At 42.4% G+C, this 14,602-nt stretch overlaps 1 protein-coding gene and 1 long non-coding RNA gene across 4 annotated transcripts in view; one reads left to right on the top strand and one right to left on the bottom strand.

Moving 5' to 3' along the window:
* Positions 1 to 2,874, bottom strand: part of LOC115652770 — a 30,242-nt gene extending 27,368 nt beyond the window's left edge. For all 3 annotated transcript variants that reach the window (XR_004000725.1, XR_004000724.1, XR_004000726.1), the window contains exon 1: positions 803 to 2,874. This is a non-coding gene — a long non-coding RNA (uncharacterized LOC115652770). The remainder of the gene's footprint in view (positions 1 to 802) is intronic.
* Positions 2,875 to 3,023: 149 nt separating this feature from the next.
* On the top strand, positions 3,024 to 13,890 carry LOC115652769 (cytochrome c oxidase assembly protein COX18, mitochondrial). Its single transcript, XM_030565212.1, has 6 exons — positions 3,024 to 3,350; positions 7,045 to 7,145; positions 7,967 to 8,130; positions 9,850 to 9,971; positions 11,827 to 11,934; positions 13,356 to 13,890. The coding sequence occupies exons 1-6, from the start codon at positions 3,039 to 3,041 to the stop codon at positions 13,527 to 13,529; spliced, it is 981 nt and encodes a 326-aa protein (XP_030421072.1). The 5' UTR covers positions 3,024 to 3,038; the 3' UTR covers positions 13,530 to 13,890.
* The last annotated feature ends 712 nt before the right edge of the window (positions 13,891 to 14,602 follow it).

Genomic DNA, 14,602 nt, shown 5'->3' with positions numbered 1-14,602 from the left:
GAGAGGAGGCTTGCAAGGCCATGTCATCCCACCCCCCAAATCTTAAAGTGGATCCTGAGCACCCCAGGGAAAGAAGCAGGGTTTCTAATCAGCTCCCAACCTGCCCAGGAGTGCTCTGACAAGTTCCCCCTTCCCTATGGAATGGGATGCAGTGGGGAGGATTCTGAGATAGACCTCTTGAGAGGGCTCCATGCCCTAAGGAAGGCAAGCTGCAACAAACCTCCCTGAAGTCACAGCCGGGCTTTTCCACTCTCAAACCATACTAAAAATGTTTTTTAAAAAAATCTGAACAGGGAAAGTAAAAGTGCACACGACCCAGGAGATGTCCTTTTCTGCCTCTTCCTCTGAAGAATGCAAGCTGCCTGGTTCTAAAACCTGAGTAGGCTCCTGTGTGTAAGCTTCAGAGAAAGTTTCTTCCCTCAAAATCCTCCACTTAGGCTGTCTTAACCCTTGACTCCTTTGAGAAAGTGATCAGGGATGAATGGAACAAGACTGGTAAGGGCAGGCATATTAACAGGAGTGACCTCAGCCTTTCTTAACATTCAAAAACCAAAGGGCTCTATTCCTGAGACACCAAAGGTCAACGTCACTGTAGCATTCCTCGCCAGGGATATAGTTATTCCCTCACAAGGAGAGTTCTAGCCTAAGGAACCTTTGGATAGAAAGATGGAGGCCACTCTTAACAAGGGCTTCAAAGCCTCTTCCACCAACCTCTGAGCACTTCTGGCAGCTACCTACTTTCCAAGAGCATCTATTTCCTGGCGGGAAATCTCAAAGCTCATAAGACTAGAGATCACCTTACCTTGGGCTCCACTTTAAGGAGTCACTAGCAACAGTATTTGCATCTGTTGAGGTATCAGTTACAATGAGGGTTTCAGCCTGAGCCATGGCTTCCAGCTCAGCAGCCATGCAGCATCTATGGTTCAGTTCCTGGAAGGTGGCTACTCACTCTATGCAGGTCTTGTGCTCAGCCAAGGTTACGGGCTCCCTCCTTTTTGAAGAAAACATGGATAAAGTGGTGGCTGATTGTTTGGATTGTGCTGCATTGCCTCCTCTTTCCCCATTAAGGTCTCCCAGGAGATGATATAAACCGGCCTTCAGAGAGGTGCTCTTTTTGCTGCTCATCCTCAGAGGTACCAGCAAAGCCACAACAGATTCCCTCAAGAAAATGGACTGAAAGTCTAGAGGGACGTTAGCCTCTCTGCCTGCCCTCTCCCCATCCACTTTGACACAGATCACATAGGTCTCCAGCTACAGCTAAAGCTGCAGTCAGGATCTCCCATTTCCTAAAGAAATGGTTTTCATTGACCATGCGCAAGTGACTCAGGGAACAGTGACCCCATAAAACACAATCTGATTCAGAAGGAAATCTCTCATTTTCTGGATATGGGAGTGATAGAATACCTTCCCTCAGAAGAAAGGTTCTTTGGGTTCTACATCTTCATTATGCAACAGTGAGGGTAGGGAGGGGTGCATCAGAGTCATTCTTTACCTCAAAAGGCTCAACAAGTGGATGAAGAAAAAGTTTCAGATGGAGACCATGGTCTCTGCAGTGTCATCCCTGTCCCAGTGGGCTTCTTGACTTCAGTAGATGTAGTGGAATCTTATCTTCATATTCCCCAAATCATGTCACTACAGACTTCTGAGATTTGCATACGCCAGGAGCCAGTATCTGTTTCTAACGCTCCCATTTGACCTGCCCATGGCCCCCAGGTTTTTACAAAGATGTTGGTACTGTCAAGAGCCAGACAGGTCACAGGGAACTCACCTGTATCCCTTCCAGGACAATAGCCTGATCAGAGCTCTATCTCAGTCCGCAGTGCTCAAGGCTACACCTTGGATGTGGAATCTGCTCCACATACATGGCTTCTTCATCAGGGCCAAGAAAAGTTGTTTGGTTTTACCCAGGAATTTATTTTCTTGCTCCAGAGCCAGAGGAGGCATTATGCCTCCAACTGCAAGGACTCCTCGTAGTCTGCATAGGGATCACTTCATGGGCACAAGCAAACATCAGAAGTCTTCAAAGCTTTCATATGAAAAGTTCAGGACTCCCCACAGCCCATGAAAAATCAAGTATGCGTTCCAGCACAGGTGAGCAGTCCATGACAGTGTCCACAAACGCCTGCTCCTCTGCCTTCCAAATCCTTTAGTCCTTGCAACAGCTACCAAGGCCTCTGGAGCGAGGAGGGGAAGGCTCACAGCATAAACCTAGAGCTGAGAGCAGCCAATTTAACTCTGCAAAGGTTCCAGCCTCGACCCTAGGCGGGGAAACCATATCCTGGGTCAATCGGACAATAAGAGTACAGCTGGGAACAACGGAAATACCAAGGTGAGCAGGACCGTCTCTCCTTTCCCTCGGAGCGATCCACATCACGGCACCCGGAGCAAAAGGCAGACCGGCCCGGCAGGCACAGGTCCAACCCCGGGTTTCAATCTCCTCCTACACCCCTCCCCTCCCGCTCTCACTGCTGCACGGTGAAGATGTTGGGACTCCCCCAGCCGCCCGCTGTGTGACTCCTACACACGCCACGCGGCCCTAGGGAAGGGCGGCAGACCCCAGCTCCGGCAGGCCCGGTGCCTTGTCACGCCTGGCCTCGGGGCCGGCTGGGCACATTTCCGCGACGGGGGAAGGTGCTCCGGGACACAACCAGAGCGGAGCCCTCCGCCTCGGCCAGCGCGAGCTTGGTTCTCACAGCTGCCACTGCAGCCCCCGCCCCAGCATCATCCACACCCGAAATGGCGTCAAAGCCCCGCCCCCTCCCGTTCTCCAGCGGGGGCAGTCGGGGTCTGGTCAGCACCAGACCGGTCCTAAGCCGACATGGCGCCTCTGCCCACCTCCCGCAGTCGCGCGCGCCGGCGCTCTAGGCCTCTCGGTGGTTGGCTGGCCGGAAGCTACTGCCGCGTTCCTTCCGGCTTGGGAGGCGGAGAGTTCGGGGCGCAGGCGCGGGAGGAGGAAGGCGCGTTGGGTCGCCCCCGCCCTTTCCCTCCCCGAAGCTACTGGCGCGTGGACTCTGGCCGCGCGCGCGGCCGTTGCCGGGATGTGGCGTTGGCGGCGCGTGGGGCAGGAGCTGCAGCGGCCCCTCCGCGAGCGGCTCCTGCTGCCGCCCGGCTGGGGGCCACGCGCTGGGGCCGCCGCCGCCGCCGCCGCCTCCCTGCCCAGCGCGAGCCCGGGCGGTTTGTACGAGGCGCTGGCCGAGTCGGCCCCAGTGCACTGGGCGGAGAGCGGGCTGGTGGCGCTGCAGGCGGGCACCGGCCTGCCCTGGTGGCTCAGCATCGTGTGCGCCGGCGCCGTCCTGCGCACCGGCCTCACCCTGCCGCTGGCCGCGCACCAGGGCCACGTCCTGGCCAAGGTGGGTCCGAGATCCGCGGGGGGCGCGGTCCCATCTTCCCCTGCCCCGTGCGGGTGCGGTGGGGTGACCTGCCCCCGAGCCGCCCCCTCGCCTGGCACCCTCCCCACTCGTGCCAGCCCTGTGGCTGCAACTGCTGGGCCGTGAGTCAGCCCGCCCGCCCCGGCCCCCTCACGCGAACCCCCCCCCCGACCCGCTAATGTTCTGACCATCCCAGGCAGGTGTTTGTCCATCGTGCTCTGAGAAACCTCCAGTGGTGGAAACCCCACTGCCTCCCTAGGCAGCTTATTCCATTGCTTAACCACCCTAGTGTCCAGCCGAAACCGCCCTTGCGTCTTGTCCTGCCCTCAGAGGTTAAGGAGACCAATGTTTCTGCCTCCTCCTTGGTCCATGGATTACTGGAGTACCGAGCAAGAAACCGGGATAGGCGCGATGGGATTGTGTAGTGCCCTCTCCACCGCCCCTGCGAGTAAGGGACTTGGCAACCTGTGTAGCCAAGGAAACGAGCTGAGAGCTGCTGGCTTCATGCCTGGTGGTACTTTGTCCTTGCAGAGCTGTGCCACTCTTGTAGACCAGCCAGTCAGCTGTCACGTGCCCCACCATTCTGCAGTGTCACATTATTTGTTGGGAGAGTAACTAAAATAGTGATGTAGCCTTGTAATCTAATGTGATCTCTGTCCCCTCTCAAGAACAATATTCAGAGGTAAGATTGACATAGCTTAGACCAGGGGTCGGCAACCTTTCAGAAGTGGTGTGCCAAGTCTTCATTTATTCACTCTAAAGCTTTGTGTGCCAGTAATACATTGTAACAGTTTTAGAAGGTCTTTTTCTATAAGTCTATAATATATAACTATATTGTTGTATGTAAAGTAAATAAGGTTTTTAAAATGCTTAAGAAGCTTCATTTAAAATTAAATTAAAATGCAAAGTCCTCCAGAGCGGTGGCCAGGACCCGGGCAGTGTGAGTGCCACTGAAAATCAGCTCGTGTGCCGCCTTCGGCATGTGTGCCTTAGGTTGCCTACCCCTGGCTTAGACATTGTTAACACATATGGTGCTCTCTGTGGTTGTGGCTACATTAATTTTAACAAAATATTGCCACCAGTGCTACCGCTAGCTCAGCTGCCTTGGTGGATGCCCTTTTGTAGATGAGTTCAGCAGCTTTTAAATACTAGATATGCTGCCTCATGAATTATTCCACACATAATACAATCTTATCCATTGTATTCTACAGCATTTATGTATATGTAATATGTTATAGCATGAAATGCTGTGTACATATAAAAATAAAATGTACAATTATAAAAGGCTTAAACTATGTCCTGCACATAATTACTATATGAAGAATCACAACTCATTATGTTTAATTTTCTTATTATGTAAAAATGAAAACCTAGTTAAGTATCTCCACTGTTGGATATGTTTTTGGTAAGCCATTAGGAGGATGGGAATCATTTACACAACTTTTTCAGCACCACTGATGTTCCCCATAGGCCTGCAAACCAACCAGGTGCTGACTTGTTAAAATATTTTGTAGATTGTGAAACCTAACAGAATCACAGCAAAAGTGTTGCAGGTGAAACCTTTTGAATCACAAGATAATATACCTTTTGGTATTGCACTAAAGAGAGTAGACAGTATATCAGCTGTTATGTCTGTGGTAAAATGCTTCACTGCTAAAAAATTGCAGAATCCTTTGCAACACTAGAATTACTACAGCCATGTTTTATTTGAGTAAAAAGTCTCTCTTTAATCAATCTTGCTTTTATTCTTTGTGTTCCTGTCAACAAGATATGAGAGGATATTTTTCCCTCCTTTGTAAAGTATTTCAGGATCTAAGGATAAAAAAAAGCACTGTGAAAATGCCAAGTATTTTATTAGTTTCAATTTAATATAAGAGGCAATTGCTTTGTAACAGTGCACTTAGAATGCAAAAAGTAATGCCAAAAACAACTGCTGGAAGGTTACATCCAATAGTGGTTCTGCTAATGTGGAATTGAAATAAATAAGTGTAATCACTGGCAAAGAATGCAGTAAAATTTTCTGTAGCTATTAATTGTAATGTTGCAGAATTAACAGACTCAGCCTAACACAGTCCTTTGTGGTACACTGACCTCTGGTTAGGTAGGTAGATTTGTTTGTTTGTTATTTACTCAGCAGTGAATATCAACAGCACATCCTTCGTGGCCCCAGCACTCCTTATTTAGGGCTTGGCTATTCTCGAAACTCCAAAGCGCTGCCACGGAAGCACTTTGAAGTGCGAGTGTGGTTGTGGCGCCAGCGCTGGGAGAGAGCTCTCCCAGCGCTGCAGGTACTCCACTCCCCGTGGGGATTAGTTTACAGCACTAGGAGCCACGCTCCCAGCACTGGGCACTGTTTACACTGGCGCTTTACAGTGCTGTAACTTGCTGCGCTCAGGGGGGTGTTTTTTCACACCCCTAAGCGAGAAAGTTGCAGCGCTGTAAAACGCCAGTGTAGCCAAGGCCCTAGTTGGGAATTTACACTTTCAAAGCACTGGATAAGGGTGGAGTATTACTAAAACTCAGCAATTAATGTGCCTTTCTCAGGAGAGTCCAAAATAGTAAGAGCAGAAGTATGACAGAAAATCCAGCCCAGGAAATCTTTTTCCTGTTTCCATTTTGCTACTGGTAAGGGAAAAGTGAGACTTGAGAAAATGGACAGAAAATTGTAGTTTTGATTTCACCATACAGAATCAGTTCAGACATAACTCTTTTTTCCCTTGTTCTTTGGACAATTAAAGTAACTTTAAACTGGTGGCGTTAGTTATTGGCACTACATGTGTGCCTACACACTGAACCAGTTATAATGCAGATGTGGCAGAGACTATTTTATACCAACCACCATTTCAGAGGAAGTAATCCTCTAGTGTGATTTTGTAAAAGAGATGTTGTCTAGTAATACATCTGAATGGTAGTAAGCCATACAATCTATTTTAACTTTGCTAGCTAGTTGTCACATGGTCTCCATATCAAAATAAGTATGGTATGTTGTGGCCATCTTTTTTTACTTTTTAAAAAGCTATTGAGTAGTAGAGATGAATCACACTGTCTGTGATATTGTCCTTGTATCCTATAAAGTGTTGTGTAGCATTTGTGTGTTTTGCCTTGTTCACAATCAGAAGTCCATAGAGAACAAATACATTAATTTCATGTTTAGACACAAATATTACAAATTCTCTTACCAGTACTACTTCATACTTGTATCTTGCCACATTGAATGCAAAAATGTAGAACTCCATTTTCAGTGCTACATGCTGGCCCTGATCCTATTGAATTAAATGAGATTTTTGCTATAGACTTCAGTGACTGCAGAATCATACCTTTTAAGGCTGTTCAAAACATGGATGAGGGAGTTCCACCATGTGTTTTTGTATAACAATTGTGTACAGACCCTTTATATACTAAAAACCTATAATGAATTATAGTATGCAACCAACACTTGTACTTATGTTTATCACCTGGTGAGATTGATGTTTTATTTGTTGTTTTTGTCAGAAATACTTAGGCATTCTCACTCAAGTTCCTCAAAAGCCCAACATATTTACAGGCAGCAAGCACCCACAGATGCATGGATTTCACTTTACAGTACACATACAAGATGATATGGGGTAGAGAGACTGGTTGCAGATAGAACTCTTTAATTTTACTGTATAATCATTTCTTCCTTTTCTTTAGCTAGCTGGAAAATTTGCAGCCTGAAATAGAAAACCTAGCTAAGCATCTTCGCTATGAAGTTTCAATTCGTGGGAAGCAACTGGGCTGGTCTGAAAAAGTTGCTAGGTAAGATAACAATTGTACAGTATCTTACAAATCCACTTGGGCTGAAAATAAGAGGCATATATAAAGATGATGGCAATATGTATTTATAAAAAGGCTCTACAAATCTGACACTAAAATAATGGATTTTGACTTATTTTTATATAAAACTTTGTTGTGTTATTTACATAGACATTTAGGGAATATGCTCATTTGAGGCACTGAATCTGTGATGGACTAAAACTTATAAGGCCAATTCCTGTTTCCCCTGAAGTCAGTCTGGGTTTAGTTGTTGACTTCAATAGGACCAAGATTTGACCCATAGCTATGGTTTCTAAATCTTTGTTAGGAGGGGATGGCAGGACCTGGCTGTGTCAGCTTTACTACATCCAGTGATTTTTCTCATTCAAGAGGAATCCCCAGCTGTCCTGGTATGGTAGCTCCATCTCCTTTGCAGTGTCAGAGTGATGTAAATGGGACAGAGTGCAGTCTGAGGATCTGGCCTGAGATCTATACGCTGAGGAGCTTGTAGTCTTAAATCAGATAAATACAACACACAGAATAAGACATCGAACAGTATTGCTAGGAAACAGAGATGGTGAAGAGGTTATCATTAGAAGCCCGCAGAAAAGAAAAGGGTTTGAAGGGTGAGATTGGAGGTGATTGGCAGACAACAAAGGAAGGCTTCTCAGGCCATAAAGGGCGAACTCCCTGGTTTGACTTCATTCACCTGGTACTCCAGTGCAATATTTGAAATGAACTAAATGTGATATGCAACCTCTGGTTTATTGTTTCAGAATTTGAAAAGTTGTATTACAAGGAGTTTTGTTTTGTTTTCCAATTAGGTTCCATTTCAGGAAGAATCTGGGAAGGATTGTTTCAGAGTTGTATGTTCGAGACAACTGCCACCCCTTCAAGGCTAGTCTGTTGATGTGGATACAGATTCCAGTGTGGGTGTTTGTTTCCATAGCTTTGCGTAACTGCAGTGTAGGTGCAGCAGACTCAGAAGGTGATCATTCCGAACAGTTGTACTGAAAATATACTTCTGTTTTGATAAATACACTTCTCCAGTTACAATTTTTACAAACATAGTTTGGTTTTATATTTAAGAATTTGAGTTCTTGAGTTTGAGATGTAAGGTTGTTGAAAAAATAGTCCAAACATAGCTAAATGACTAATATGAATAATACTGTATTTGTAAGACTTTTGATTAGGCATGTCATAGATGCTACGCCACTGGTCCATGTAATCCAGAAGCCTATCTCTGGCCTATACCCGTACTTCTTGCACCCCAAATTGTTCCGGTAGATCAGGAATTCAGTGCATCCATAGCCACAAAATAACCTCTCTGTTCATTCAGAGAGTTCATTTGCCAGCAGTGCCTGTAAGGGTATTTCTACACTGCACTGTAGTGCAGCTCTGAGCTGAAAGAGCAAAGTGGGATGCATGGGATGATCAGTTAGCAGTGCTGGAATTTGAGCTCTAGGAACAATCTAAAATGTGTTGGGTATGCTCCTGGGGTACTAAATTATTTTGTGTGCTTTGCAAGCCAAACAATCGAAGTCATGCTTACTATGTAAAGATACTAATGCAACAGTTTGCTTAAAATTAAACGGGGATTTTCTCTCATTATAAAGCCTTTAACTTTAGATAAAATAAAATGCATTCATAAAGATGGTACTTTATTTTATCCTATCCACAATATTGGTGTTTTGACCGTTTAAAGAGTAGATTATGATATGCAGGATTAACCCAACATATGATGCTTTTGTGTTGATTAAAATGCCATGATATCTTGTATTCCAAGTCTAACAAAGTACTTTGGTTGCTGTGGGTTCCTGCACTGATGAATATTGTGTCTTTAATGGCATCCCCCATATGAAAGAGACTTTTCAACTTCAATGGGCAGATTTTAAAAATAATTGTAATGCTCCTGTTTCTCTGGCACATAACATTATTTTAATTGCTAAATATTACTGGGCTAAATAACTTGTCATTTAGCCCAATAAAGTTTAGCTACTATTAGGAAAATTGTTTGTTATAAAATTTTTGCAGTTAGGGACAGAAGATTCAGAACAAGTTATTTTTCATCATCTGTTTGTGCCAAATCCTGTCAGCCTGCAGTTCTCACTAATAATTTCCTTTTCTTGTTAGATGGCAGGCTGCCTTCACTTTTAATCTTTTGGATTAAAAGCTTTTTTTAAAAAGACATCGTTATATAAATAAAGAGAAACTAATCGTGTTTGCAAAGTGAATTTCCAACTGATGCTTTGTGAGAACCATTTTTTTAAGTCAGTGATAAATACAACATTCTCTCAAATCCACTTTGGATTTCTTTGATTTCTATATCTCCTTTATATCACATGGTGGATTTTGTCTTATTATGATTTCACAGTCTATAGTTAGGTACAGTTTTCAAATGTCCAAATGTATGTTTGATAGTAAGTGTGAGTTAGACTTAAATGTGAGTTTATGCTGCTACCTGGCAGGGGAAGGAGCTTTCCTACTTGGGATTTATATATTATATTACATCAGTTCCTTGCCCTGGTTCTGAGGGAAAGGAAGGATGTTAAAATTACCAGTTGGCACACACACGCACACAAAAAAGCATTGCCACAGAATAACAAAAATGTCTACTTTGAAATGCCACTTTAAAAGCAAAGTTATGCATAATTTTGGCTGACTTTGAGGAGAATGACATACTAAATATATAATGTATTTTAAACAGTCCTTGCAGTTCAGGAACAGCTGTCGACAGGTGGAACCCTGTGGTTTACAGACCTTACTGTACCAGATAGTACATGGATTTTGCCAGTCTCACTTGGGCTCTTCAATTTGCTGATAGTGGAGGTATGTTGCTGATGAATATTGGACCATTGTGAAAATTATAATTCTTTCTGTAAAGTTAGGACTAGTTCACGACTACCTTACGAAGTGTAAAAATACCATGGCAGCTTCTGATTATAAATATGCACCTTAATTCCTGGTGCTGAAGGGAAAAAGTATGGGTCCTGCACATTGTAATTGCTGATAAATTTTAATGTGGCATTCCAGAAACTGCTTTTATGTAGCTTAACCTCAGAGTGATTCCTGTGAGAATACTTTAATTAGCCTACTGCATTTTATTAACACTGCAGCTTATAAAGGTTAAGGTTTTGGTGTGTGAATAATACATTCCTGTGGGCTGCATTTACTGGCGGCTTTCTTTTCCATTTTAGGATTATGTAGTTCCACTTTTAAGATATTGTAAGTGATGATCGTGGGTACAGTAGGTATGATTCTAAATGAGCTGAAAACTTGATAAAAGCAAACTACTTAAAATACTAAGTTTAAAATAGTAATTGAGAAAAAGTGCTTTATTGTTATTTTAAGAAAGCAAAGGGATTGAGAGACTGGTACCTCTTACAGATGTCATCAAAATTAGCCAGGGCATCTCAGCACTTAACTATTTGAACTCATTTTCCAAATGAACCAGTATCATGCAGCGTCTATAGTTATACATTCTGGTTCTGTTTTGATTAATGACCAAAAAAACCTATCTAGTAGGATAGAAGGTTTACTTCCACTCCTGAGAAGTATGCTGTCCCCACCTTGAGAACTCACATTGTACTGTAAAAAGAATTACATTCATCACTTTAAAAGTAGAAACTAAAGAGATTTCTCTTTCATAATTAAAGCTAGTAAACATTGCATAGTAAATGTGTTTGAGAAGACACTTGTTAAAGTGTAAAATCAAGAATGTTTTACTAATTTTGAACTCAAGCTTTTTTTTTATACATTTGTTACATCATAAGCAGGAATATGTCCTACACATACAACAGAAGTTCACAGATATTGGGGCACTACACACACAAGTCTGTGGTCTCTTTTTCGGCATCCTTGATGAGTCCAAAGATGCTCCTTCATTGTGTGGGGAGGCAAGATCAAACAGAAAATAAAATAACAATTGAAAGAAAAGAAAAGTGGCTTACGCATTAAACCAGGCCTCATTATAAATTCTTGTTGTTATACTGAATTTTTTGGAATATGAATGAGAATGTTCATTAATATTAAAAATAAAATATGTAGCGGAGTCTGGATTCCCCATATTCTTGCTCTTTCGCAAATCTCTGCAGAAATAGTTACTATTTAGTCTCTCTGTTATCTGTCACAGTCCTCCTCATTGCCTTCGTGTGTCTGGATTTCATTCTTGTTCTGTTTTATTTTTTTCCAAGTATTGTGGCTTAGGAAGTTTTGTGAAATGAAAGTCAAGGTTTGCCTATACACATTCTGCTTCTGTTCAATTATTCATGAAGTAGGTTGGGGATAATGGTCCATCTCTTCTCAGTAGCCATCTCTCAGAGGACTGTGCTTGAGGATCAGGCGTTGGAGGCTTATTCAATGTGCAAAAGCTATTCTCCTGTGAAATAATGTTCTCTTAAAATGTTTTAGACGGATGACTCTTAGTCTTGGTATAAAATCTGCCAGGAAAGGATTGAGTATTAACTGTAAGGCACCAAACAAATTTAAGGAAGGAATTCATGACTGTTTTAAATTTACTTGATTTGAGCCTCCCAATAATTGAAAAGAATGTGAAAAGAATATTTGAGTGGAACAAACCTTTTCTAACATTGACTGTGCATGTTTAACTTCCCTTTTATTAAAAAAAAAGTCTCTCTCTGGTGTGTGTGGGTTGATGGTTGTTTTTTTTTTTGTGCCTCTTCAGATCTTTGCTCTGCGAAAATTTGAACTGTCCAGGTTCCAGAAGTACGCTACCAACTTCATTCGAGGACTGTCAGTACTGATGGTTCCTATTGCTGCAACTGTACCTTCAGTAAGTACAAAACATAATCTTGTGTAGTAGGTGAGACTGCATTAATCCATGCCTGTGTTGGCCAGACTAGATTCATGGTACTCTTAAGTGCATCCCAAGTGCATGATCTGTATTGCGGATCGTAGTTGTTATACTTCATTCCATTTTAATAGCAGCGACTTCACTCAAGTAGTATTGTGTGCAGGATTTGTAATCTATAAGGGTCACTATTCAGTACTGAATATGTGAAAGGTGTTGTTTGCACTTACATTACATTAGATGCAGCCTCTAGGGTCTTCCAAAAGTGTCATGTGCATCATTACAAGCACTGCACAGTTCATAATATGTAAGACACAATAACAAGTAACCTGTTCCAAGGAGCTTACAATCTATAAGACAGACATAGATAAGATAAAATAGGCTGGGAGATCCGTGGAAGCAGTTGACTTCAAATGTTAAACAAACAAATGTGATGTGACTAGAGTTTTTTGGGCCTCCTGGAAGTAATACTGGAACTGAGTGGTGTAAATTGCATGGAAGGGAGACCACAAAGTAGTTATTAAGACTGGCATCACTATAGAAAAAAGGTTGATAGAGAAAATAAGAAACAAGATCAAGCCATCAGTGGAATGTTGTTGTTTTTTAAATTTGGTATTGTTTTAATTATTTTGTATATAATGTATATTTTTCTGATTACGCTGTTAGAATCCAACAAAACTCTTCTGTTAACTAGCCTATTGACAGTAGGTTGATCTAAACCCTACTATGCAAACTTTTACTGGAACAAATGAGCTTTTTACATGGTGTTCATACTATGGTACATGTTCAAAAGTAGGTGCTTTATAGTATTTTTGCCAAGTATTAAAAAGAGAGCCCACAAACTCATTGTTGCTAACATCGTTTTTTAAAAGTTGAGTATTAGAAAATATCTGGAGTTGGTCTATATTTGGATTTACCTTGTGGATTGAAAGGCAAACCATGTTCAAGTAACTAGAGACAGATGATACTGCATAAAAGGTTTATTTACTGTAAGATCCGAACAGCATCTTGAAAATGTTTTGAGAGTAGATTTGTGCGTGAAGAAATGCATGTTTAATTGAGTGTTTGAAGTGGTTGAGAGATTCTTGTACACAGTTGTTGGGCTTATCAAGCCTTTTTAGACTAAAACAGGATAAAATTTGAAATATGAATTTAAAACATTGGGTTTTGTCAATTTTTAGCATAGATCACATTTTTACAGTAGAGTTCAAAAACCCTGAAAAATAGGGTTTGTAATGGAAGCATTGCTTAACTGTAGCTATTTATTTAAGGGTGCTTATGTAGGAGAGTTGACTTTCTTAATCAGAAATAATTAATTATTGTAGTTTGTGAAAAGCTACTGGAATTGCAGTGCTTTTATTGCCTTTTGGGTTGCTGAATGCTATGTTCCTGTCTCCTTGCAGTCCATGGCTTTGTACTGGTTATCCTCCAGCTTCATGGGACTCTCACACAACCTGCTACTGCGCTCTCCAACTTTTCGTCGACTGTGCCGCATACCAAGGACCAAGTCTGACTCAGACACTCCTTATAGGGACATAGTCTTGGCCTTTTATACTAAGTACTTTTTAAAAAAGTGATTGCATTCAGTGGAAGAACTACCCTATACAGGCAACTTGAGTAATTCAGAAGTCATATTGTATTGAAATGTACCTATTTAATATGGGGCAAATCTATGCCAGCATGCTGCATCAGCGCACCTGGTGAAGAAACGCTATGCTGACGGGAGGGCGTCTCCCACCAACGTAGCGCAGTGTGGACTTTAAGTCAATGTCACTTTCGTCACTCGGGTGTGAAAAATCCACCTCCTGAGCAACATAAGTTACATCAGCTGAAGCAGTAGTGTATCCAAACCCTGAGTGTCTCCTTGAAACAGAATGTGAAAGGCTGTCATTGGAACTGTGTTTTTCCTAATAAAACAGTGGCTGTCTCTGACAAGAAGTGGAGTGGGTAATTGTACTGACTTCTTGGCGCAGTGCAAAATTGTTGGGATTTTTTTAGTTTATGTGGTGTTTTTGTAAGTTGGGTGTCCGATTAATAGCAGCTTCTTTCCTTTATTGGTAATTCAGGATGACAATAGATGTTAAAATTGTGGCTGATGTAGCTCTGCTATTTACACTGAGTCTGATCTTAGCTAAAGGTTAGTGAACAACAGTGTAGCTTTATTTGAAGACTGAATGGGTCACTGGGTTGGTAATGGTGTACTAGGTCTCCTCTCTCAGACATTTGTTCAGGTTCAGATTCAGTAGTTGACCACATGTCTTCAATCTAGTGGCCCATGGGAAAGTTCTACGGACAACTGAGATGGTGTTTTGTGAAACAACAAAGGTGGATTAAATGCCCATTCGTTTGCAGTGTCAGCAAACTAATCTGAAACAAGATAGGAATCTGGATTTACACAGCATGACGAAAGGTTCACTGCTACTATCCAGGGGAACAGGTGCAGAACTTTCACTCAGGATACAAGGGTTCTGTTCTTGGCTCTCCTGTGTAAGTCACTTAATCTCTCCATATTTTACTTTCACCATGTATAAAATGGGGATAATGATACTTAACCTGCTTTATGTTTTAAAAAAAAAAGCATCATGTGAAAGCGCCTATTATTCCGGCCGTAGTCATAGGCATTGGTCTCCTTTGTATAGAACTATGTCAC

This window comes from Gopherus evgoodei, chromosome 5 (assembly GCF_007399415.2).
Source record: "Gopherus evgoodei ecotype Sinaloan lineage chromosome 5, rGopEvg1_v1.p, whole genome shotgun sequence".
Classification (NCBI taxonomy): domain Eukaryota; kingdom Metazoa; phylum Chordata; order Testudines; family Testudinidae; genus Gopherus; species Gopherus evgoodei.
This window is presented reverse-complemented; position numbering and strand designations above follow the sequence as displayed.

What these genes read in the sequence shown, in the direction of transcription:
- LOC115652769 (XM_030565212.1), top strand. Translation starts at nt 3,039, where the DNA reads ATGTGGCGTTGGCGGCGCGTGGGGCAGGAGCTGCAGCGGCCCCTCCGC. An exon ending in AGGTGCAGCAGACTCAGAAG is followed by an intron (nt 8,131 to 9,849) that starts GTGATCATTCCG and finishes TATTTTAAACAG; the next exon opens with TCCTTGCAGTTCAGGAACAG. An exon ending in TTGCTGCAACTGTACCTTCA is followed by an intron (nt 11,935 to 13,355) that starts GTAAGTACAAAA and finishes GTCTCCTTGCAG; the next exon opens with TCCATGGCTTTGTACTGGTT.